The sequence below is a fragment of the Macaca thibetana genome, chromosome 16 (assembly GCF_024542745.1).
Source record: "Macaca thibetana thibetana isolate TM-01 chromosome 16, ASM2454274v1, whole genome shotgun sequence".
In the NCBI taxonomy this organism is placed as follows: domain Eukaryota; kingdom Metazoa; phylum Chordata; class Mammalia; order Primates; family Cercopithecidae; genus Macaca; species Macaca thibetana.
This window is the reverse complement of record NC_065593.1, coordinates 52,699,128-52,725,057: the sequence shown is the minus strand read 5'-3', so window position 1 is coordinate 52,725,057 and position 25,930 is coordinate 52,699,128. Positions and strand designations below refer to the sequence as shown.

The 25,930-nt window shown below is 53.2% G+C and overlaps 1 protein-coding gene and 2 non-coding genes across 3 annotated transcripts; 2 read left to right on the top strand and 1 right to left on the bottom strand.

Annotated features, from left to right (window-relative positions):
- Positions 1–4,906: 4,906 nt before the first annotated feature.
- Positions 4,907–5,097, top strand: LOC126940084 (U2 spliceosomal RNA). Its single transcript, XR_007720601.1, has one exon. It is a non-coding gene; the product is annotated as a U2 spliceosomal RNA (small nuclear RNA).
- Positions 5,098–12,045: 6,948 nt separating this feature from the next.
- On the bottom strand, positions 12,046–25,390 carry LOC126938308 (endogenous retrovirus group K member 5 Gag polyprotein-like). Its single transcript, XM_050762365.1, has 3 exons — positions 25,322–25,390; positions 22,989–23,813; positions 12,046–12,142 (listed from the first exon to the last, which is right to left on the bottom strand). Exons 1-3 carry the CDS (start codon positions 25,388–25,390, stop codon positions 12,110–12,112), a joined length of 927 nt encoding a protein of 308 aa, XP_050618322.1. The 3' UTR covers positions 12,046–12,109.
- LOC126940083 (U2 spliceosomal RNA) lies at positions 15,773–15,963 on the top strand. The gene has a single exon (XR_007720600.1). It is a non-coding gene; the product is annotated as a U2 spliceosomal RNA (small nuclear RNA).
- Positions 25,391–25,930: the final 540 nt, after the last annotated feature.

Genomic DNA, 25,930 nt, shown 5'->3' with positions numbered 1-25,930 from the left:
TTAAGTTCAACAGCCATGATCTGAAAAGAATTACTACTGAACACATTATGTACTTCATAAGAATCATTACTAGAGGATGGTACGGTCCACATCCAATTTTGATTACAGAAAGCCAAGCAGCCAGGTGACATTGCTATGCACAATGGCGGGAATTTATATCCAATTGACAAATTAAACTGCATACCCTTTTCCTCTGGTTGAGCGGGAAACCTGTCATCGTTAGGGACTGGTATAAGTGCGCTATTACTAGTATGCAGGCAGCATTTGCGAAGCTGTTGAATGACCTCATCATTTAGTATAGTTTGATTTGTAGTTGCAGGCCATTGTCCCCTTCCCAATAACTGGTCAGCTGCAACATTAACAGGAGGATTAGAGCCTTGATTAAGCTGAACTCGATCCTGGACAGCATCGACCCACCAAGTCCCGAATTGTAAATATTGGGATTTAGATAATACGGATTTTGCTAGAATTTACCAATCATAAGGCACCAAACTGCTGTTTATCTTCTGCGAGGGCTTTTAATGTGGACCGGACAAAAGGGGAGTTGGTGCCGTATTGCTTCACTGATTCTTTGAAATCTTTGAGGAATTTAGAAGAAAAACTTTCCCAAGAAGCAGGGCGTAGCTGGACCTGGCCTGGATGAAGAGGATCTGGTTGGACTACTGCCCGGACTGCAGGTATACCTGGAACTGGCTGCGCCGCAGGCAGTTGTGGAGCCTGCTGATTTGCCTGAGGAGCCTGACTGTCAGGCTGCGGAGCTTGAGGAGCCTGAGGAGCCGCGGGCTCAGCCACCTGCTGGGCAGGATCAGCGGGCTGTGGCTGATCCTGTGCCTCAGGGACGGGGGCGGCAGGCATCGGAGGTTGTAAAATTACAGGAAATTGCCAGGCTTCGGGATCCCCGTATTCCCTTGCCTGAGAGATGGCCCTCATAAGAGGAGTATCATTTTAAGGAACGTATGTGATTTGTTGCTCGTGAGCGGCCATGGTGGTGGCGGCGGCAACCGCAGTGGTGACCGGACCAGAAGCAGAAAAGAAATGAGGGTTTTGAATAGAGGAAGAATTGAGAACCTGTAAGCCAGGTGGAGGCGCGAGTACCTGCTGAGCAGGTCTTTCAGGGGCCTGAAGACCAGGCTGCCGGCGGTAACTGCAGGACAGGCTTCAAGCGAGCCTGATACTCCGAAGGAGAAGCAGAAGTGAGAGATGGATAACCGGGTTGAGTAGGGATAGGGTTGAGGGCCTCGTTACCGGGCCGAACGGGCGGAAGGTGGAGAGGCCTGCGGCAGGGCTGAACAGAGACAGTGTTGAGAGCCTCACTGGCGGGCTGAACAGGCGGAAGGTGGAGGGCCCTGCGGCAGGGCTGAACAGAGACAGTGTTGAGAGCCTCACTGGCGGGCTGAAACAGGCGGAAGGTGGAGGGCCCTGCGGCAGGGCTGAACAGAGACAGTGTTGAGAGCCTCATTCGCGGGCTGAGAATTGAGAGCCTCCGTACCAGGCTGCATAGAAAACGTAGTTTAGAGCCTCTTTTTCAGGCTGTATAGCCTCATTTCCGGGCTGTGTAGATGGAAGGTGGGGGGCCCTGTAGCAGGGCCCTGGGAAAGATAGGAGGGTCCGGCCACGACGACGGCTGTGGATAGTATATTTCGGTTGGATTCTGCTGGTTGGGGGCGAGGACATCATTTGAAAGTTCATCGTAAAGTGATGATGGGGGCACGGCAGGCTCTGGTGTGGGCGGCGGGGCCCAAGGAATGTCAGAATGGAGGTCCGTCTGTAGAATCACGGCCTCAATCTGTGCAGTATCCTCAGGGGAAAGAGAACTGAGAATTTCCTCAACCTCCTCAGAGGAGAGGAAAGAGGGATCAGCCTCCACGTTGTCCACCCGAGTCTGCAAGGAGTCTAGGACAGAGAGAACCGAAGCCCAGATTGGCCAAATAGTGGGCGGAATAACGTGTCCCCCTTTATGAGCAATTTTAAATTGTCGGCCAATTTCATCCCAATGTTTGAGTTCTAAAGTTCCCTCAGTAGCAAACCAAGGGTAAAGGAGATCTGCGACCTCGAACTGGTTTAATTCACTTATTAGTAGAAACTTTTACACCTCCTTCTTTAAGCAGAGTTTTTATAACATTTAAGGAAGCCGAGTACTTGGTACCGGCCTGTCCCATGGTGTCCCCGGGATACTCTGAGTGCCCAAGCTTACCGCCCAGCCTATTGACCGCAAGCCTCAGGAATCTGTCGTCGGTAGTCCTCCGCTGAGTTCCGCGCTCAAAGTGCACCTTCACACAGCGAGAGAGAAATCCTCGTTGGGTGCCAGATGTAGGGTCCAGCCCTACGGGGCCTGTGGGTTTTCTCTTCGTGTGCGGAGACGAGAGATCGTAGAAATAAAGACACAAGACACAGAGACAGGATGAAAGACAGCTGGGCCCGGGGGAACCACTGCCACCAAGCGCGGAGACCGGTAAGTGGCCCCGAATGCCTGGACGGGCTGCTATTTATTGTATTCGAGGCAAGGGGGCAGGGTAAGGGGTGTGAGTCATCTCAAATGATTGAGAGGTCACGCGAGTCACGTGTCCACTGGACAGGGGGTCTTTCCCTTTGTGACAGCCGAGGCGGAGAGGGAGGACGGCATAGGTCAGCATTTCTTCTACGCACTTATCAGAAGGATCAAAGACTTTAGTACTTTTACTAATTCTGCTACTGCTATCTTCTAAGAACTTAAAAGGAGGAGCCAGGTGTACAGGCGGAACGTGAAAGTGAACAAGGAGCGTGACCACTGAATGAAGCACAGCATCACAGGGAGACGGTCCAGCCTCCGGACGACTGAGGGCGGGCCTGGCTAATGTCAGGCCTCCCACAAGAGGTGGGGGAGCAGAGTGTTCTCCACCTCCCCTGGAGAAAGGGAGATTCCCTTTCCCGGTGTGCTAAGTAACGGGTGCCTTCCCGGGCACTGGCGCTACCGCTAGACCAAGGTCTGTTAAGTAACGAGGGCCTTCCCAGGCACTGGCGTTACCGCTAGACCAAGGAGCTCTCAAGCGGCCCTTATCCGGGCGTGACCGAGGGCTCACTCTCTTGTCTTCTGGTCACCTCTCACCGTGTCCCTCCAGCTGCTAACTCTCTATGGCCCGGTTTTCCCTAGGTTAAAACAACAGAACAGAGATTCTTACAGCAATAGAACAAAGAGTAATGCTGCAAACTAATGATTAGTAATAGTCGTATATAATCACATCTGTATCCTATTTCTGGTGTAACTTTTCTTATTCTGATTCTTTTCTTTATTATACTGGAACAGCTTGTGCCTGCAGTCTCTTGCCTCGGCCCCTGGGTGGCTTGCCGCCCACAAGGTAAGATATATTGCATTGAACTATAGTTTGTGTTGATTGCCGAAGGGTTTGGGGCGGGGGGGGGCACCCCCTGAAATTCCGCCCTGGAGGAGTGGCCTCACCCTAACCCCGGCCGTGGCTAATGATAAGGCCCACCTCTTACGGAATTCGGCCGTCGAGTGAAATAAATGTTGGAGGTAATGCGCCTAAAGCCCTCAGCCCTCAGCTCTCCGCCGAAGTTGGGTTAGGAAGGAGGAAGGGAGAGGTAAATGCTGACCCCGCAGGCGGCAGTCTGTGCCTCGGAGAGAAACTTTATCGCAACCTTGCCGGGGGCCTTGACGCCCATCCTCCCGCAAGAGCACCCCGGCAGTCACCCCTGCCCTCTGGTGTCCTGCCACCCCGAGCCCGACCTTCCCCCTTTACCCCCGCGCGGGGCCGGTAACCTCCTAACTGCGTCTTCTCTGTTTCGGGCTGTCGTGCTCATCACGTTTGCGTCGTTTCTTCGCTCCACAAACGTTTACTGAGCGCCTTCCACGCGCCAGGCACCAGACTAGCGCCTGCAAACGGGGATAAGTACTGGGGAGGGGTCCCAGCCCTCAGTGATGGGATTTCAGAGGGGGAGACAAAGGATTGCCCAGAAGGGTGGTGAGTGGAATAGTTGATATAAACAACGGGGGTGCGACGAAATACATAGGAGGGCTGCTCGTCACGTATGGGGTGAGTGCCCAGGGCCCTTAATTAAGGGAGGCTTCCTGGACGGGTGACACCCAAGCGGAGTCCTGACAACCTGCGTCAGGAGTAGCCAGGCGAGGAGGAGGTGAAAGGAATCCACGTCCCGAGCAGAGAGGCAGCTTTCCCTGCACAGCACAGGACACGGTCCGTGCACAGAAGCCACAGGAGACGCAGGCACAGGGGCTGGGGAGAATCCTTGCCGGGCCCTCGCCACCCACGCGCCGCCTCCCTCTGCCGGGTGTCTGGTGTCAGCCTCCCGCCCGGCAGAGGAACTCCAGCCCCTGCTCCCGGAAGCGCCTCCAGGCCTTCGGCTTCCCTGACTCGGAATGGGCCCCTCGTCCGGCGGGTAGGAGGGCCGGTCTCCCCGCCCGCTGGTGACGAAGTAAAGGCCCGGCGCCGCCCGGGCTCCTGCCCTGGGACCTCGTCTTTCTCCAGGAAAAGGTGGACCGCTCTCCGCCGAGCGGTCTCTTCCACAGACCCCTCTCGCCTTCGCCCCCAGTCTCCTTCGGTTCTGTCTTCGCGCTGGCTGGGTAGAAACCAGGAAGTCGCCCCCAGCGGAGCCCCGGCTCCCCGAGGCAGAGGCGGCCCCGGGGGCGGAGTCAACCGCGGAGGCCGCGCCCTCCGTGAAAGGGCGGGGTATGCAAATTCGAAATGAAAGCCCGGGAACGCCGGATCCAAGCACGGGTGTAAGATTTCCCTTTTCAAAGGTGGAGAATAAGAAATGAGCCCGAGTGTGTAACGGCGTCCATAGTGGGGTGGACGAGACAGAGGGGATGGGGCAAGGAGCGCGGGTGGGGCTCTCACCGCGACTTGAATGTGGATGAGAGTGGGACGGTGACGGCGGGCGCGCAGGCGACGGCATCGCTTCTCGGCCTTTTGGCTAAGATCAAGTGTAGTATCTGTTCTTATCAGTTTAATATCTGATACGTCCTCTATCCGAGGACAATATATTAAATGGATTTTTGGAGCAGGGAGATGGAATAGGAGCTTGCTCCGTCCACTCCACGCATCGACCTGGTATTGCAGTACCTCCAGGAACGGTGCACCCCCTCCGGGGATACAACGCGTTTGCTAAAAGTAGAAGGGGCGAGAGAGAACATGGGCGGGGCGGCTTGCACGCCAAGCGTCTGTGATACGCCGTCTTGCCGGCTCAACTGCTCGTTGGAGCACCGTGGGGTTTCTGACCTGCGGGCGGCAGACGGTAGGCCTTGCGGCACGCGTCCATTTACGCTGTGACTGCAGCGCTTTGGGAAGGCTACGACACCCCCGCAGCCGACTGACTACTCCTTTGGAGGTCGTTAGATCTCAGCTTGGCAGTCGAGTGGTGGTGACCTTTTAAGGGAATGGGATCCACCCGGAATTGAACTCGCTCCCTTCCTTCCTCTCTCTCTCTCTCTCTCTCTCACTCACTCTCTCTCTCTCTGTCTCTCTGTCTCTCTGTCTCTCTGTCTCTGTCTCTCTCTCTCTCTCTCTCTCTCTCTCTCTCTCTCTCTCTTTCTCTGTCTCCCCCCCTCCTTTTTGGTATCCCCCCTCCGCCCCCCCACAAGTTCTGGGGTACATGTGCAGGACGTGCACGTTTGGAACATAGGTGTACGTGTGCCACGGTGCTCTGCTGCACCTATCAACCAGTCATCTAGGTTTGAAGCCCTGCATGCGTTGGGTATTTGTTCGAATGCTCTCTCTCCCCTTGCACCCCACGCCCCGCCAGGGCCCGGTGTGTGATGTTCCCCTTCCTGTGTCCATGTGTTCTCACCGTTCAACTCCCACTTAGGAGTGAGAACGTGCGGTGTTTGGGTTTCGGTTCCTGTGTCAGTCTGCTGAGAATGAAGGACATGAACTCATCCCTTTTTTATGGCTGCCTAGTAATTCCATGGTGTATACGTGCCACGTTTTCCTTATCCAGCCTATCGTTGATGAGCATTCGAGTTGGTTCCAAGTCTTTGCTACTGTAAATCAACATACGTGTCCATGTGTCCTTCTAGTAGGAACTTCTTCCTCTTCGGCCCGCTGAGTAGCTGGCACTTGAAGGCAGGTGCCAACGCACCGGCGACACGCTTCCGTGTTTGCCCAGGAAAAACTGCGGTGCAGGTAATATAAGCCATGTATCGGGGAACGCACAGGAGCAGAACTCGAGTCCAAGCATCGTGGCTCCGCCGTTCATGCTTGATGCATCTGTAGGCTCCGTTCTAGGTATGCACATCGTTTACGGGATCAGCCACCGGCAGTTGCCTTGCAACCGTGATGACAAACCGTCTCTGCCGGCTCTTTTGGGTCTCATCCCTGTATCTATAAATTGCATCCCAACATAAAGATGGGAATGTTCCTTTTGCTGGCCCAATCTCTCACCCTTTCCAAACTCCAGAAATCTTGTCTGTCCTCCGCAAAACTCCCCCTGCTTCTTTCTCTGAAGGCGGTCTTCAGGCCGGGCACACTGGGAGGATCGCCGGAGCCCGGAAGGCCGCAGTGAGGTGAGGTGAGATCACACCATTGCACTGCAGCCCCGGCTGCAGAGCCGGAGCCCCGTCTCGAAACAAACAAACAAACACACACACACACACACACAAAAAGAAAGAGCCCAGGCAACCTAGTGAAACCCTGTTCGGGCTGGGGCGTATCTGCACCCCAGCTATTCCAGAGGCTGAGGCAGGAGGATGGATGGAGGCTGGGAGGTGGGTGCTGCACTGAGCAGTGACTGCACCTCTGCACTCCAGCCTGGGTGACAGAGCCAGACCCCATCCCAAATCAATAAACATAAAAATAAAGGAACCAGTTTGTAGAAAGCGGGAGAGGGTCCCATTGAACTTCAAGCCTTCAGGCTACAGCTGCGGCTGGACAGGTTGGAGCAGCAGGCTGGAGCGGTGGCCATCTTGGCCGGGATCATTGACCCTGATCTATCATCGGGAGGAGGAAGAGCTGATCTCATGCAGGGAGGGCAGGTGGACTACGTGTGGACTCTGGTGATCTGTTTGGGTGCCAGGTGTTGCTCCCAGGGCCACCTGTAACTGTGAATGTGCGGGAACCCTGACTTGAGAAGGGCGTGGCCACGGCGAGCCTCGGCCCCTCAGGGATGAGAGTTTGGTTCACGGTACCCAGGGAAACCACCAGCATCGGCAGTGGTGATAGCTGAGGAGGAGGGGGGATTTGGAGGAGAGACACAGGATGAGTAGCAGGGGCAGCCCTGTGATCAACAACTGCTGCAAGAGGGGCTGTTTGTTCGACTCACTAGTCTTCTGCGGCTCTATGCAGTACTGAAGAGCAGAAGACAGAAGACACAAAGACCACAAAAATTAGCCGGGCGTGGTGCTGTGCGTCCATAATCCCAGCTACTCGGGAGGCTGAGACAGGAGAATCGCTTGAACCCGGGAGGCGGAAGTTTCAGCGAGCCTAGATCACGCCATTCCAGTCCAACCTGAGCATTCGAGCGAGACTCTTATCTCAGAAAATAAAGACAGAATTAAAGAGCCCGGTGCGGTGGCTTACATCTGTGATCCCAGCGCTTTGGGAGGCCCAGGCGGGCGGATCGCCTGAGGTCAGGAGCTCGAGACCAGCCTGGCCAACGTGGCGAAAGCCCCGGAAAAATACAAAAATCAGCCAGGCGTGGTGGCGTACGCCTGTAATCCCAGTTACCCGGGAGGCTGACGCAGGAGAATCGCTGGAACCCGGGAGGTAGAGGCTGCACTGAGCTGAGATCGCGCCACTGCACTCCAGCCTGAATGACAGAGCAAGACTTTGTCTCAAGAAAACACAAAACAAAACAAAACAAAAACAAACAAACAGCAACAAAAAACCCGGGCGCGGTGGCTCACGCCTGTAATCCCAACACTTTGGGAGGCGGCAGCTGGGCAGATCACCAGAGGTAGGGAGTTGGAGACCAGCCTGACCAACATGGAGAAAGCCCGTCCGTAGTAAAAGTACAAACTTAGCCGGGCGTGGTGGCGCATGCCTGTAGTCCCAGCTACTCGGGAGGCTGAGGCAGGAGAATCGCTTGAACCCGGGAGGCGGAGGGTGCGGTGAGCCCAGATCGCGCCATTGGACTCCAGCCTGGGTAACAAGAGCGGAACCTCCGTCAGAAAAAAAAAAAAAAAAAAAAAAAAAAAAAAAAAAAAAAATTTGTGAGAGTTGTACTCATCCTGTCTTCAAAATCCCATGTGTATTTGACACTTACAGCACAGCTCCATTAGAACTGACCACATTTCCAGGGCTCCCTAGATACCTGTGGCTAGCGGCTGCCATAGTGCACTGCGCTGGGCAGTAGAATGGGGGATGACAAGACAGGGCGGCGGAGATTGGGATGGCGTGAAATGAGGGAAACACTCGCCGGTGGGAGAAAGCAAAATAGTAAGGGGGCACCGAAAGATTCAGTAGTCCACGTGAATATCTTGATTATCTTATAATCGAGATAATGTGGGGTCCAGCTCTACCGGGTCTGTGGGTTTTCTCTTCGTGTGCGGAGACGAGAGATCGTAGAAATAAAGACGCAAGACAAAGAGATAGGAAGAAAGACAGCTGGGCCCGGGAGACCACTGCCACCAAAGCGCGGAGACCGTAGTGGCCCCCAATGCCTGGACGGCGCTGCTATTTATTGTATTCAAGGCAAGGGGGCAGGGTAAGGAGTGTGAGTCATCTCAGATGATTGATTGATAGGTCACGCGAATCACCTGTCCACGGGACAGGGGGGCCTTTCCCTTTGTGGTAGCCGAGGTGGAGAGGGAGGACAGCAAACGTCAGCATTTCTTCTATGCACTTATCAGAAAGATCAAAGACTTTAGTCCTTTTACTAATTCTGCCACTGCTCTCTTCTAAGAACTCAAAAGGAGGAGCCAGGTGTACAGGCGGAACGTGAAAGTGAACACGGAGCGTGACCACTGAAGCACAGCATCACAGGGAGACGTTTAAGCCTCCGGACGACTGCGGGCACGCCTGGCTAATGTCAGGCCCTCCCACAAGAGGTGGTGGAGCAGAGTGTTCTCTAACTCCCCTGGAGAAACGGAGATTCCCTTTCCCGGTGTGCTAAGTAACGGGTGCCTTCCCAGGCACTGGCGCTACCGCTACACCAAGGAGCCCTCAAGCGGCTTTTATCTGGGCGTGACCGAGGGCTCACACTCTTGTCTTCTGGTCACCTCTCACTGTGTCCCTTCCGCTCCTAACTCTGTATGGCCTGGTTTTTCCTAGGTTATAATAAGAGAACGGAGATTATTGTAATCACAGAACAGAGAGTCATACTACAAACTAATGATTAACACTGTTCACATATAATCATATCTGTATCCCGTTTCTAGTATCACTTTTCTTATTCTAATTATTTTCTTTATTATACTGGAACAGCTTGTGGCTTCAGCCTCTTGCCTCGGCACCTGGCTGTCTTACCGCCCCCATCGCCCCCCTTTTTATTGACCAGGATCGTCACTGCCATCATTGCTTGTCGTTGACTTCAGACTTGTCCTCGGACCCCTCGGAGACATCTGCAGACTAAAAGCAGCCAACATAAACGTACCGACGTTAATAATGCCAAAGACAACAGTGGTCTTCTGAGGGGTTTGATCCCTTTAAAGGGATTTGGATCAGATAACCCTTTGGTTATTCCTTCAAAGATGTCTGATCCAGGAATGGTAGTTAAGTGAGCCTGCGAGTCCTCAAAAATCTGTTCTTTAAGTTTTGAGATACCTAACGTTAGGTTATCATCCCAGGCTTTTAAATTTAAGTCTCATGACTTTTTCCAGCTATGCTGATCTTTATTATAAGCATAAGGCCTTATGTAATAATCAGAAGTATTCCAATCACATTGTAATTGCATACGGTGTTCCAAATTCATAACTCTATCTCCCAGCCATATCATACTCTGGCGGAGATCATTAATTTGATTAGCCAATTTTTGATCAGCCTGAGCCTGAGAATTCCGGAGTCTAGTGGAGTTTTTCTGCCATGCTTCCACATATTGAGCGGTCTGGACAGAATTGTGGATAGCAAAGTCCAGCGGCCGCTGCTGTGGCAGTAACCGCAATTAATCCCGCAATGACTGCAGTAAGAGTAAAGAGGAACCTCTTAATTGTCTGAAGGGTACGTCTAAGAACTTCATTGACTATGTGAATAGAGGGAGAAGACTCCCATGGACGGTGTAAGGAAACTGGTATCCATACCCCCTCCCTAGCCCTCACCAGGAGAATACTTGTTCTGGGATCAAAAGGGGCATCAATACATGTGAAGAGTTTGCAGTCATCACATTCTATAGTTTGTCTATTGGGAGTGACATTTATAATTCCAACTAACAGCATATAAGGGGGTTATCCCTTATAGGCTCCTGATAGGTATTACCTGTTCTGACATTACAGTGACTTTAAATATGGGTGTTTTGGTATTGGTGGGAGAGATTTGGTAGGTAGCGTCCCATAGTCTGATTCCGGTCGTGGCCGCAGCTAATTTCCGTAATCGAGGATGTTCTGGGGCAACAATAGGATGAATCGTTTTTGGTCTAGGAGGAACGATTCCTGAGTCCATCCGTTTGAATGGGTAAGGAGACACCCATTCCCTCAACCTGCAGGACTGCCATCCGTCTCGTACGCGATGTATCAAATAATTGAACTCAGAGCATTGGGTGTTTTGGCCGGAGTAGTTCCGCCAATAATACCCTCTTGGAGCCCAGTCAATAACAGCTCCTGTAACTAGGCTCCGTAACACTACGTACGGCTTTTGGAGCATTACAGTCATTCCATATGATTGAGTTCCCTAAACAAGTTCCCTTGGTAGGTTCTCTTGAACAGTCTGGCAGTCCTTTTGTTGTATTATTTTTGGTGGTGACGGGAACTCTCCATTCCTCATGAGGATTAAGTTCAACAGCCATGATCTGAAAAGAATTACTACTGAACACATTATGTACTTCATAAGAATCATTACTAGAGGATGGTACGGTCCACATCCAATTTTGATTAGAGAAAGCCAAGCAGCCAGGTGACATTGCTATGCACAATGGCGGGAATTTATATCCAATTGACAAATTAAACTGCATACCCTTTTCCTCTGGTTGAGCGGGAAACCTGTCATCGTTAGGGACTGGTATAAGTGCGCTATTACTAGTATGCAGGCAGCATTTGCGAAGCTGTTGAATGACCTCATCATTTAGTATAGTTTGATTTGTAGTTGCAGGCCATTGTCCCCTTCCCAATAACTGGTCAGCTGCAACATTAACAGGAGGATTAGAGCCTTGATTAAGCTGAACTCGATCCTGGACAGCATCGACCCACCAAGTCCCGAATTGTAAATATTGGGATTTAGATAATACGGATTTTGCTAGAATTTACCAATCATAAGGCACCAAACTGCTGTTTATCTTCTGCGAGGGCTTTTAATGTGGACCGGACAAAAGGGGAGTTGGTGCCGTATTGCTTCACTGATTCTTTGAAATCTTTGAGGAATTTAGAAAGAAAAACTTTCCCAAGAAGCAGGGCGTAGCTGGACCTGGCCTGGATGAAGAGGATCTGGTTGGACTACTGCCCGGACTGCAGGTATACCTGGAACTGGCTGCGCCGCAGGCAGTTGTGGAGCCTGCTGATTTGCCTGAGGAGCCTGACTGTCAGGCTGCGGAGCTTGAGGAGCCTGAGGAGCCGCGGGCTCAGCCACCTGCTGGGCAGGATCAGCGGGCTGTGGCTGATCCTGTGCCTCAGGGACGGGGGCGGCAGGCATCGGAGGTTGTAAAATTACAGGAAATTGCCAGGCTTCGGGATCCCCGTATTCCCTTGCCTGAGAGATGGCCCTCATAAGAGGAGTATCATTTTAAGGAACGTATGTGATTTGTTGCTCGTGAGCGGCCATGGTGGTGGCGGCGGCAACCGCAGTGGTGACCGGACCAGAAGCAGAAAAGAAATGAGGGTTTTGAATAGAGGAAGAATTGAGAACCTGTAAGCCAGGTGGAGGCGCGAGTACCTGCTGAGCAGGTCTTTCAGGGGCCTGAAGACCAGGCTGCCGGCGGTAACTGCAGGACAGGCTTCAAGCGAGCCTGATACTCCGAAGGAGAAGCAGAAGTGAGAGATGGATAACCGGGTTGAGTAGGGATAGGGTTGAGGGCCTCGTTACCGGGCCGAACGGGCGGAAGGTGGAGAGGCCTGCGGCAGGGCTGAACAGAGACAGTGTTGAGAGCCTCACTGGCGGGCTGAACAGGCGGAAGGTGGAGGGCCCTGCGGCAGGGCTGAACAGAGACAGTGTTGAGAGCCTCACTGGCGGGCTGAACAGGCGGAAGGTGGAGGGCCCTGCGGCAGGGCTGAACAGAGACAGTGTTGAGAGCCTCATTCGCGGGCTGAGAATTGAGAGCCTCCGTACCAGGCTGCATAGAAACGTAGTTTAGAGCCTCTTTTTCAGGCTGTATAGCCTCATTTCCGGGCTGTGTAGATGGAAGGTGGGGGGCCCTGTAGCAGGGCTGAGGAAGATAGGAGGGTCCGGCCACGACGACGGCTGTGGATAGTATATTTCGGTTGGATTCTGCTGGTTGGGGGCGAGGACATCATTTGAAAGTTCATCGTAAAGTGATGATGGGGGCACGGCAGGCTCTGGTGTGGGCGGCGGGGCCCAAGGAATGTCAGAATGGAGGTCCGTCTGTAGAATCACGGCCTCAATCTGTGCAGTATCCTCAGGGGAAAGAGAACTGAGAATTTCCTCAACCTCCTCAGAGGAGAGGAAAGAGGGATCAGCCTCCACGTTGTCCACCCGAGTCTGCAAGGAGTCTAGGACAGAGAGAACCGAAGCCCAGATTGGCCAAATAGTGGGCGGAATAACGTGTCCCCCTTTATGAGCAATTTTAAATTGTCGGCCAATTTCATCCCAATGTTTGAGTTCTAAAGTTCCCTCAGTAGCAAACCAAGGGTAAAGGAGATCTGCGACCTCGAACTGGTTTAATTCACTTATTAGTAGAAACTTTTACACCTCCTTCTTTAAGCAGAGTTTTTATAACATTTAAGGAAGCCGAGTACTTGGTACCGGCCTGTCCCATGGTGTCCCCGGGATACTCTGAGTGCCCAAGCTTACCGCCCAGCCTATTGACCGCAAGCCTCAGGAATCTGTCGTCGGTAGTCCTCCGCTGAGTTCCGCGCTCAAAGTGCACCTTCACACAGCGAGAGAGAAATCCTCGTTGGGTGCCAGATGTAGGGTCCAGCCCTACGGGGCCTGTGGGTTTTCTCTTCGTGTGCGGAGACGAGAGATCGTAGAAATAAAGACACAAGACACAGAGACAGGATGAAAGACAGCTGGGCCCGGGGGAACCACTGCCACCAAGCGCGGAGACCGGTAAGTGGCCCCGAATGCCTGGACGGGCTGCTATTTATTGTATTCGAGGCAAGGGGGCAGGGTAAGGGGTGTGAGTCATCTCAAATGATTGAGAGGTCACGCGAGTCACGTGTCCACTGGACAGGGGGTCTTTCCCTTTGTGACAGCCGAGGCGGAGAGGGAGGACGGCATAGGTCAGCATTTCTTCTACGCACTTATCAGAAGGATCAAAGACTTTAGTACTTTTACTAATTCTGCTACTGCTATCTTCTAAGAACTTAAAAGGAGGAGCCAGGTGTACAGGCGGAACGTGAAAGTGAACAAGGAGCGTGACCACTGAATGAAGCACAGCATCACAGGGAGACGGTCCAGCCTCCGGACGACTGAGGGCGGGCCTGGCTAATGTCAGGCCTCCCACAAGAGGTGGGGGAGCAGAGTGTTCTCCACCTCCCCTGGAGAAAGGGAGATTCCCTTTCCCGGTGTGCTAAGTAACGGGTGCCTTCCCGGGCACTGGCGCTACCGCTAGACCAAGGTCTGTTAAGTAACGAGGGCCTTCCCAGGCACTGGCGTTACCGCTAGACCAAGGAGCTCTCAAGCGGCCCTTATCCGGGCGTGACCGAGGGCTCACTCTCTTGTCTTCTGGTCACCTCTCACCGTGTCCCTCCAGCTGCTAACTCTCTATGGCCCGGTTTTCCCTAGGTTAAAACAACAGAACAGAGATTCTTACAGCAATAGAACAAAGAGTAATGCTGCAAACTAATGATTAGTAATAGTCGTATATAATCACATCTGTATCCTATTTCTGGTGTAACTTTTCTTATTCTGATTCTTTTCTTTATTATACTGGAACAGCTTGTGCCTGCAGTCTCTTGCCTCGGCCCCTGGGTGGCTTGCCGCCCACAAGGTAAGATATATTGCATTGAACTATAGTTTGTGTTGATTGCCGAAGGGTTTGGGGCGGGGGGGGGCACCCCCTGAAATTCCGCCCTGGAGGAGTGGCCTCACCCTAACCCCGGCCGTGGCTAATGATAAGGCCCACCTCTTACGGAATTCGGCCGTCGAGTGAAATAAATGTTGGAGGTAATGCGCCTAAAGCCCTCAGCCCTCAGCTCTCCGCCGAAGTTGGGTTAGGAAGGAGGAAGGGAGAGGTAAATGCTGACCCCCCGCAGGCGGCAGTCTGTGCCTCGGAGAGAAACTTTATCGCAACCTTGCCGGGGGCCTTGACGCCCATCCTCCCGCAAGAGCACCCCGGCAGTCACCCCTGCCCTCTGGTGTCCTGCCACCCCGAGCCCGACCTTCCCCCTTTACCCCCGCGCGGGGCCGGTAACCTCCTAACTGCGTCTTCTCTGTTTCGGGCTGTCGTGCTCATCACGTTTGCGTCGTTTCTTCGCTCCACAAAACGTTTACTGAGCGCCTTCCACGCGCCAGGCACCAGACTAGCGCCTGCAAACGGGGATAAGTACTGGGGAGGGGTCCCAGCCCTCAGTGATGGGATTTCAGAGGGGGAGACAAAGGATTGCCCAGAAGGGTGGTGAGTGGAATAGTTGATATAAACAACGGGGGTGCGACGAAATACATAGGAGGGCTGCTCGTCACGTATGGGGTGAGTGCCCAGGGCCCTTAATTAAGGGAGGCTTCCTGGACGGGTGACACCCAAGCGGAGTCCTGACAACCTGCGTCAGGAGTAGCCAGGCGAGGAGGAGGTGAAAGGAATCCACGTCCCGAGCAGAGAGGCAGCTTTCCCTGCACAGCACAGGACACGGTCCGTGCACAGAAGCCACAGGAGACGCAGGCACAGGGGCTGGGGAGAATCCTTGCCGGGCCCTCGCCATCCACGCGCCGCCTCCCTCTGCCGGGTGTCTGGTGTCAGCCTCCCGCCCGGCAGAGGAACTCCAGCCCCTGCTCCCGGAAGCGCCTCCAGGCCTTCGGCTTCCCTGACTCGGAATGGGCCCCTCGTCCGGCGGGTAGGAGGCCGGTCTCCCCGCCCGCTGGTGACGAAGTAAAGGCCCGGCGCCGCCCGGGCTCCTGCCCTGGGACCTCGTCTTTCTCCAGGAAAAGGTGGACCGCTCTCCGCCGAGCGGTCTCTTCCACAGACCCCTCTCGCCTTCGCCCCCAGTCTCCTTCGGTTCTGTCTTCGCGCTGGCTGGGTAGAAACCAGGAAGTCGCCCCCAGCGGAGCCCCGGCTCCCCGAGGCAGAGGCGGCCCCGGGGGCGGAGTCAACCGCGGAGGCCGCGCCCTCCGTGAAAGGGCGGGGTATGCAAATTCGAAATGAAAGCCCGGGAACGCCGGATCCAAGCACGGGTGTAAGATTTCCCTTTTCAAAGGTGGAGAATAAGAAATGAGCCCGAGTGTGTAACGGCGTCCATAGTGGGGTGGACGAGACAGAGGGGATGGGGCAAGGAGCGCGGGTGGGGCTCTCACCGCGACTTGAATGTGGATGAGAGTGGGACGGTGACGGCGGGCGCGCAGGCGACGGCATCGCTTCTCGGCCTTTTGGCTAAGATCAAGTGTAGTATCTGTTCTTATCAGTTTAATATCTGATACGTCCTCTATCCGAGGACAATATATTAAATGGATTTTTGGAGCAGGGAGATGGAATAGGAGCTTGCTCCGTCCACTCCACGCATCGACCTGGTATTGCAGTACCTCCAGGAACGGTGCACCCCCTCCGGGGATACAACGCGTTTGCTAAAAGTAGAAGGGGCGAGAGAGAACATGGGCGGGGCGGCTTGCACGCCAAGCGTCTGTGATACGCCGTCTTGCCGGCTCAACTGCTCGTTGGAGTACCGTGGGGTTTCTGACCTGCGGGCGGCAGACGGTAGGCCTTGCGGCACGCGTCCATTTACGCTGTGACTGCAGCGCTTTGGGAAGGCTACGACACCCCCGCAGCCGACTGACTACTCCTTTGGAGGTCGTTAGATCTCAGCTTGGCAGTCGAGTGGTGGTGACCTTTTAAGGGAATGGGATCCACCCGGAATTGAACTCGCTCCCTTCCTTCCTCTCTCTCTCTCTCTCTCTCTCTCTCTCTCTCTCTCTCTGTCTCTCTGTCTCTCTGTCTCTCTCTCTCTCTCTCTCTCTCTCTCTCTCTCTCTCTCTCTCTCTCTCTCTCTCTCTCTTTCTCTGTCTCCCCCCCTCCTTTTTGGTATCCCCCCTCCGCCCCCCCACAAGTTCTGGGGTACATGTGCAGGACGTGCACGTTTGGAACATAGGTGTACGTGTGCCACGGTGCTCTGCTGCACCTATCAACCAGTCATCTAGGTTTGAAGCCCTGCATGCGTTGGGTATTTGTTCGAATGCTCTCTCTCCCCTTGCACCCCACGCCCCGCCAGGGCCCGGTGTGTGATGTTCCCCTTCCTGTGTCCATGTGTTCTCACCGTTCAACTCCCACTTAGGAGTGAGAACGTGCGGTGTTTGGGTTTCGGTTCCTGTGTCAGTCTGCTGAGAATGAAGGACATGAACTCATCCTTTTTTATGGCTGCCTAGTAATTCCATGGTGTATACGTGCCACGTTTTCCTTATCCAGCCTATCGTTGATGAGCATTCGAGTTGGTTCCAAGTCTTTGCTACTGTAAATCAACATACGTGTCCATGTGTCCTTCTAGTAGGAACTTCTTCCTCTTCGGCCCGCTGAGTAGCTGGCACTTGAAGGCAGGTGCCAACGCACCGGCGACACGCTTCCGTGTTTGCCCAGGAAAAACTGCGGTGCAGGTAATATAAGCCATGTATCGGGGAACGCACAGGAGCAGAACTCGAGTCCAAGCATCGTGGCTCCGCCGTTCATGCTTGATGCATCTGTAGGCTCCGTTCTAGGTATGCACATCGTTTACGGGATCAGCCACCGGCAGTTGCCTTGCAACCGTGATGACAAACCGTCTCTGCCGGCTCTTTTGGGTCTCATCCCTGTATCTATAAATTGCATCCCAACATAAAGATGGGAATGTTCCTTTTGCTGGCCCAATCTCTCACCCTTTCCAAACTCCAGAAATCTTGTCTGTCCTCCGCAAAACTCCCCCTGCTTCTTTCTCTGAAGGCGGTCTTCAGGCCGGGCACACTGGGAGGATCGCCGGAGCCCGGAAGGCCGCAGTGAGGTGAGGTGAGATCACACCATTGCACTGCAGCCCCGGCTGCGGAGCCGGAGCCCCGTCTCGAAACAAACAAACAACACACACACACACACACACACAAAAAGAAAGAGCCCAGGCAACCTAGTGAAACCCTGTTCGGGCTGGGGCGTATCTGCACCCCAGCTATTCCAGAGGCTGAGGCAGGAGGATGGATGGAGGCTGGGAGGTGGGTGCTGCACTGAGCAGTGACTGCACCTCTGCACTCCAGCCTGGGTGACAGAGCCAGACCCCATCCCAAATCAATAAACATAAAAATAAAGGAACCAGTTTGTAGAAAGCGGGAGAGGGTCCCATTGAACTTCAAGCCTTCAGGCTACAGCTGCGGCTGGACAGGTTGGAGCAGCAGGCTGGAGCGGTGGCCATCTTGGCCGGGATCATTGACCCTGATCTATCATCGGGAGGAGGAAGAGCTGATCTCATGCAGGGAGGGCAGGTGGACTACGTGTGGACTCTGGTGATCTGTTTGGGTGCCAGGTGTTGCTCCCAGGGCCACCTGTAACTGTGAATGTGCGGGAACCCTGACTTGAGAAGGGCGTGGCCACGGCGAGCCTCGGCCCCTCAGGGATGAGAGTTTGGTTCACGGTACCCAGGGAAACCACCAGCATCGGCAGTGGTGATAGCTGAGGAGGAGGGGGGATTTGGAGGAGAGACACAGGATGAGTAGCAGGGGCAGCCCTGTGATCAACAACTGCTGCAAGAGGGGCTGTTTGTTCGACTCACTAGTCTTCTGCGGCTCTATGCAGTACTGAAGAGCAGAAGACAGAAGACACAAAGACCACAAAAATTAGCCGGGCGTGGTGCTGTGCGTCCATAATCCCAGCTACTCGGGAGGCTGAGACAGGAGAATCGCTTGAACCCGGGAGGCGGAAGTTTCAGCGAGCCTAGATCACGCCATTCCAGTCCAACCTGAGCATTCGAGCGAGACTCTTATCTCAGAAAATAAAGACAGAATTAAAGAGCCCGGTGCGGTGGCTTACATCTGTGATCCCAGCGCTTTGGGAGGCCCAGGCGGGCGGATCGCCTGAGGTCAGGAGCTCGAGACCAGCCTGGCCAACGTGGCGAAAGCCCCGGAAAAATACAAAAATCAGCCAGGCGTGGTGGCGTACGCCTGTAATCCCAGTTACCCGGGAGGCTGACGCAGGAGAATCGCTGGAACCCGGGAGGTAGAGGCTGCACTGAGCTGAGATCGCGCCACTGCACTCCAGCCTGAATGACAGAGCAAGACTTTGTCTCAAGAAAACACAAAACAAAACAAAACAAAAACAAACAAACAGCAACAAAAAACCCGGGCGCGGTGGCTCACGCCTGTAATCCCAACACTTTGGGAGGCGGCAGCTGGGCAGATCACCAGAGGTAGGGAGTTGGAGACCAGCCTGACCAACATGGAGAAAGCCCGTCCGTAGTAAAAGTACAAACTTAGCCGGGCGTGGTGGCGCATGCCTGTAGTCCCAGCTACTCGGGAGGCTGAGGCAGGAGAATCGCTTGAACCCGGGAGGCGGAGGGTGCGGTGAGCCCAGATCGCGCCATTGGACTCCAGCCTGGGTAACAAGAGCGGAACCTCCGTCAGAAAAAAAAAAAAAAAAAAAAAAAAAAAAAAAAAAAATTGTGAGAGTTGTACTCATCCTGTCTTCAAAATCCCATGTGTATTTGACACTTACAGCACAGCTCCATTAGAACTGACCACATTTCCAGGGCTCCCTAGATACCTGTGGCTAGCGGCTGCCATAGTGCACTGCGCTGGGCAGTAGAATGGGGGATGACAAGACAGGGCGGCGGAGATTGGGATGGCGTGAAATGAGGGAAACACTCGCCGGTGGGAGAAAGCAAAATAGTAAGGGGGCACCGAAAGATTCAGTAGTCCACGTGAATATCTTGATTATCTTATAATCGAGATAATGTGGGGTCCAGCTCTACCGGGTCTGTGGGTTTTCTCTTCGTGTGCGGAGACGAGAGATCGTAGAAATAAAGACGCAAGACAAAGAGATAGGAAGAAAGACAGCTGGGCCCGGGAGACCACTGCCACCAAAGCGCGGAGACCGTAGTGGCCCCCAATGCCTGGACGGCGCTGCTATTTATTGTATTCAAGGCAAGGGGGCAGGGTAAGGAGTGTGAGTCATCTCAGATGATTGATTGATAGGTCACGCGAATCACCTGTCCACGGGACAGGGGGGCCTTTCCCTTTGTGGTAGCCGAGGTGGAGAGGGAGGACAGCAAACGTCAGCATTTCTTCTATGCACTTATCAGAAAGATCAAAGACTTTAGTCCTTTTACTAATTCTGCCACTGCTCTCTTCTAAGAACTCAAAAGGAGGAGCCAGGTGTACAGGCGGAACGTGAAAGTGAACACGGAGCGTGACCACTGAAGCACAGCATCACAGGGAGACGTTTAAGCCTCCGGACGACTGCGGGCACGCCTGGCTAATGTCAGGCCCTCCCACAAGAGGTGGTGGAGCAGAGTGTTCTCTAACTCCCCTGGAGAAACGGAGATTCCCTTTCCCGGTGTGCTAAGTAACGGGTGCCTTCCCAGGCACTGGCGCTACCGCTACACCAAGGAGCCCTCAAGCGGCTTTTATCTGGGCGTGACCGAGGGCTCACACTCTTGTCTTCTGGTCACCTCTCACTGTGTCCCTTCCGCTCCTAACTCTGTATGGCCTGGTTTTTCCTAGGTTATAATAAGAGAACGGAGATTATTGTAATCACAGAACAGAGAGTCATACTACAAACTAATGATTAACACTGTTCACATATAATCATATCTGTATCCCGTTTCTAGTATCACTTTTCTTATTCTAATTATTTTCTTTATTATACTGGAACAGCTTGTGGCTTCAGCCTCTTGCCTCGGCACCTGGCTGTCTTACCGCCCCCATCGCCCCCCTTTTTATTGACCAGGATCGTCACTGCCATCATTGCTTGTCGTTGACTTCAGACTTGTCCTCGGACCCCTCGGAGACATCTGCAGACTAAAAGCAGCCAACATAAACGTACCGACGTTAATAATGCCAAAGACAACAGTGGTCTTCTGAGGGGTTTGATCCCTTTAAAGGGATTTGGATCAGATAACCCTTTGGTTATTCCTTCAAAGATGTCTGATCCAGGAATGGTAGTTAAGTGAGCCTGCGAGTCCTCAAAAATCTGTTCTTTAAGTTTTGAGATACCTAACGTTAGGTTATCATCCCAGGCTTTTAAATTTAAGTCTCATGACTTTTTCCAGCTATGCTGATCTTTATTATAAGCATAAGGCCTTATGTAATAATCAGAAGTATTCCAATCACATTGTAATTGCATACGGTGTTCCAAATTCATAACTCTATCTCCCAGCCATATCATACTCTGGCGGAGATCATTAATTTGATTAGCCAATTTTTGATCAGCCTGAGCCTGAGAATTCCGGAGTCTAGTGGAGTTTTTCTGCCATGCTTCCACATATTGAGCGGTCTGGACAGAATTGTGGATAGCAAAGTCCAGCGGCCGCTGCTGTGGCAGTAACCGCAATTAATCCCGCAATGACTGCAGTAAGAGTAAAGAGGAACCTCTTAATTGTCTGAAGGGTACGTCTAAGAACTTCATTGACTATGTGAATAGAGGGAGAAGACTCCCATGGACGGTGTAAGGAAACTGGTATCCATACCCCCTCCCTAGCCCTCACCAGGAGAATACTTGTTCTGGGATCAAAAGGGGCATCAATACATGTGAAGAGTTTGCAGTCATCACATTCTATAGTTTGTCTATTGGGAGTGACATTTATAATTCCAACTAACAGCATATAAGGGGGTTATCCCTTATAGGCTCCTGATAGGTATTACCTGTTCTGACATTACAGTGACTTTAAATATGGGTGTTTTGGTATTGGTGGGAGAGATTTGGTAGGTAGCGTCCCATAGTCTGATTCCGGTCGTGGCCGCAGCTAATTTCCGTAATCGAGGATGTTCTGGGGCAACAATAGGATGAATCGTTTTTGGTCTAGGAGGAACGATTCCTGAGTCCATCCGTTTGAATGGGTAAGGAGACACCCATTCCCTCAACCTGCAGGACTGCCATCCGTCTCGTACGCGATGTATCAAATAATTGAACTCAGAGCATTGGGTGTTTTGGCCGGAGTAGTTCCGCCAATAATACCCTCTTGGAGCCCAGTCAATAACAGCTCCTGTAACTAGGCTCCGTAACACTACGTACGGCTTTTGGAGCATTACAGTCATTCCATATGATTGAGTTCCCTAAACAAGTTCCCTTGGTAGGTTCTCTTGAACAGTCTGGCAGTCCTTTTGTTGTATTATTTTTGGTGGTGACGGGAACTCTCCATTCCTCATGAGGATTAAGTTCAACAGCCATGATCTGAAAAGAATTACTACTGAACACATTATGTACTTCATAAGAATCATTACTAGAGGATGGTACGGTCCACATCCAATTTTGATTAGAGAAAGCCAAGCAGCCAGGTGACATTGCTATGCACAATGGCGGGAATTTATATCCAATTGACAAATTAAACTGCATACCCTTTTCCTCTGGTTGAGCGGGAAACCTGTCATCGTTAGGGACTGGTATAAGTGCGCTATTACTAGTATGCAGGCAGCATTTGCGAAGCTGTTGAATGACCTCATCATTTAGTATAGTTTGATTTGTAGTTGCAGGCCATTGTCCCCTTCCCAATAACTGGTCAGCTGCAACATTAACAGGAGGATTAGAGCCTTGATTAAGCTGAACTCGATCCTGGACAGCATCGACCCACCAAGTCCCGAATTGTAAATATTGGGATTTAGATAATACGGATTTTGCTAGAATTTACCAATCATAAGGCACCAAACTGCTGTTTATCTTCTGCGAGGGCTTTTAATGTGGACCGGACAAAAGGGGAGTTGGTGCCGTATTGCTTCACTGATTCTTTGAAATCTTTGAGGAATTTAGAAGAAAAACTTTCCCAAGAAGCAGGGCGTAGCTGGACCTGGCCTGGATGAAGAGGATCTGGTTGGACTACTGCCCGGACTGCAGGTATACCTGGAACTGGCTGCGCCGCAGGCAGTTGTGGAGCCTGCTGATTTGCCTGAGGAGCCTGACTGTCAGGCTGCGGAGCTTGAGGAGCCTGAGGAGCCGCGGGCTCAGCCACCTGCTGGGCAGGATCAGCGGGCTGTGGCTGATCCTGTGCCTCAGGGACGGGGGCGGCAGGCATCGGAGGTTGTAAAATTACAGGAAATTGCCAGGCTTCGGGATCCCCGTATTCCCTTGCCTGAGAGATGGCCCTCATAAGAGGAGTATCATTTTAAGGAACGTATGTGATTTGTTGCTCGTGAGCGGCCATGGTGGTGGCGGCGGCAACCGCAGTGGTGACCGGACCAGAAGCAGAAAAGAAATGAGGGTTTTGAATAGAGGAAGAATTGAGAACCTGTAAGCCAGGTGGAGGCGCGAGTACCTGCTGAGCAGGTCTTTCAGGGGCCTGAAGACCAGGCTGCCGGCGGTAACTGCAGGACAGGCTTCAAGCGAGCCTGATACTCCGAAGGAGAAGCAGAAGTGAGAGATGGATAACCGGGTTGAGTAGGGATAGGGTTGAGGGCCTCGTTACCGGGCCGAACGGGCGGAAGGTGGAGAGGCCTGCGGCAGGGCTGAACAGAGACAGTGTTGAGAGCCTCACTGGCGGGCTGAACAGGCGGAAGGTGGAGGGCCCTGCGGCAGGGCTGAACAGAGACAGTGTTGAGAGCCTCACTGGCGGGCTGAACAGGCGGAAGGTGGAGGGCCCTGCGGCAGGGCTGAACAGAGACAGTGTTGAGAGCCTCATTCGCGGGCTGAGAATTGAGAGCCTCCGTACCAGGCTGCATAGAAACGTAGTTTAGAGCCTCTTTTTCAGGCTGTATAGCCTCATTTCCGGGCTGTGTAGATGGAAGGTGGGGGGCCCTGTAGCAGGGCTGAGGAAAGATAGGAGGGTCCGGCCACGACGACGGCTGTGGATAGTATATTTCGGTTGGATTCTGCTGGTTGGGGGCGAGGACATCATTTGAAAGTTCATCGTAAAGTGATGATGGGGGCACGGCAGGCTCTGGTGTGGGCGGCGGGGCCCAAGGAATGTCAGAATGGAGGTCCGTCTGTAGAATCACGGCCTCAATCTGTGCAGTATCCTCAGGGGAAAGAGAACTGAGAATTTCCTCAACCTCCTCAGAGGAGAGGAAAGAGGGATCAGCCTCCACGTTGTCCACCCGAGTCTGCAAGGAGTCTAGGACAGAGAGAACCGAAGCCCAGATTGGCCAAATAGTGGGCGGAATAACGTGTCCCCCTTTATGAGCAATTTTAAATTGTCGGCCAATTTCATCCCAATGTTTGAGTTCTAAAGTTCCCTCAGTAGCAAACCAAGGGTAAAGGAGATCTGCGACCTCGAACTGGTTTAATTCACTTATTAGTAGAAACTTTTACACCTCCTTCTTTAAGCAGAGTTTTTATAACATTTAAGGAAGCCGAGTACTTGGTACCGGCCTGTCCCATGGTGTCCCCGGGATACTCTGAGTGCCCAAGCTTACCGCCCAGCCTATTGACCGCAAGCCTCAGGAATCTGTCGTCGGTAGTCCTCCGCTGAGTTCCGCGCTCAAAGTGCACCTTCACACAGCGAGAGAGAAATCCTCGTTGGGTGCCAGATGTAGGGTCCAGCCCTACGGGGCCTGTGGGTTTTCTCTTCGTGTGCGGAGACGAGAGATCGTAGAAATAAAGACACAAGACACAGAGACAGGATGAAAGACAGCTGGGCCCGGGGGAACCACTGCCACCAAGCGCGGAGACCGGTAAGTGGCCCCGAATGCCTGGACGGGCTGCTATTTATTGTATTCGAGGCAAGGGGGCAGGGTAAGGGGTGTGAGTCATCTCAAATGATTGAGAGGTCACGCGAGTCACGTGTCCACTGGACAGGGGGTCTTTCCCTTTGTGACAGCCGAGGCGGAGAGGGAGGACGGCATAGGTCAGCATTTCTTCTACGCACTTATCAGAAGGATCAAAGACTTTAGTACTTTTACTAATTCTGCTACTGCTATCTTCTAAGAACTTAAAAGGAGGAGCCAGGTGTACAGGCGGAACGTGAAAGTGAACAAGGAGCGTGACCACTGAATGAAGCACAGCATCACAGGGAGACGGTCCAGCCTCCGGACGACTGAGGGCGGGCCTGGCTAATGTCAGGCCTCCCACAAGAGGTGGGGGAGCAGAGTGTTCTCCACCTCCCCTGGAGAAAGGGAGATTCCCTTTCCCGGTGTGCTAAGTAACGGGTGCCTTCCCGGGCACTGGCGCTACCGCTAGACCAAGGTCTGTTAAGTAACGAGGGCCTTCCCAGGCACTGGCGTTACCGCTAGACCAAGGAGCTCTCAAGCGGCCCTTATCCGGGCGTGACCGAGGGCTCACTCTCTTGTCTTCTGGTCACCTCTCACCGTGTCCCTCCAGCTGCTAACTCTCTATGGCCCGGTTTTCCCTAGGTTAAAACAACAGAACAGAGATTCTTACAGCAATAGAACAAAGAGTAATGCTGCAAACTAATGATTAGTAATAGTCGTATATAATCACATCTGTATCCTATTTCTGGTGTAACTTTTCTTATTCTGATTCTTTTCTTTATTATACTGGAACAGCTTGTGCCTGCAGTCTCTTGCCTCGGCCCCTGGGTGGCTTGCCGCCCACAAGGTAAGATATATTGCATTGAACTATAGTTTGTGTTGATTGCCGAAGGGTTTGGGGCGGGGGGGGGCACCCCCTGAAATTCCGCCCTGGAGGAGTGGCCTCACCCTAACCCCGGCCGTGGCTAATGATAAGGCCCACCTCTTACGGAATTCGGCCGTCGAGTGAAATAAATGTTGGAGGTAATGCGCCTAAAGCCCTCAGCCCTCAGCTCTCCGCCGAAGTTGGGTTAGGAAGGAGGAAGGGAGAGGTAAATGCTGACCCCGCAGGCGGCAGTCTGTGCCTCGGAGAGAAACTTTATCGCAACCTTGCCGGGGGCCTTGACGCCCATCCTCCCGCAAGAGCACCCCGCAGTCACCCCTGCCCTCTGGTGTCCTGCCACCCCGAGCCCGACCTTCCCCCTTTACCCCCGCGCGGGGCCGGTAACCTCCTAACTGCGTCTTCTCTGTTTCGGGCTGTCGTGCTCATCACGTTTGCGTCGTTTCTTCGCTCCACAAACGTTTACTGAGCGCCTTCCACGCGCCAGGCACCAGACTAGCGCCTGCAAACGGGGATAAGTACTGGGGAGGGGTCCCAGCCCTCAGTGATGGGATTTCAGAGGGGGAGACAAAGGATTGCCCAGAAGGGTGGTGAGTGGAATAGTTGATATAAACAACGGGGGTGCGACGAAATACATAGGAGGGCTGCTCGTCACGTATGGGGTGAGTGCCCAGGGCCCTTAATTAAGGGAGGCTTCCTGGACGGGTGACACCCAAGCGGAGTCCTGACAACCTGCGTCAGGAGTAGCCAGGCGAGGAGGAGGTGAAAGGAATCCACGTCCCGAGCAGAGAGGCAGCTTTCCCTGCACAGCACAGGACACGGTCCGTGCACA

Bases quoted from the DNA above. Each gene is read 5' to 3' on its own strand.
- LOC126938308 (XM_050762365.1), bottom strand. From the start codon at position 25,390: ATGGGCGTCAAGGCCCCCGGCAAGGTTGCGATAAAGTTTCTCTCCGAG. The intron at 23,814-25,321 runs GTCAGCATTTAC...GAGGTGTAAAAG, and splicing joins CACAGACTGCCGCCTGCGGG to TTTCTACTAATAAGTGAATT. The intron at 12,143-22,988 runs GTTCGGCCCGGT...GCCCTGCCGCAG, and splicing joins GGCCTCTCCACCTTCCGCCC to GCCTCTCCACCTTCCGCCCG.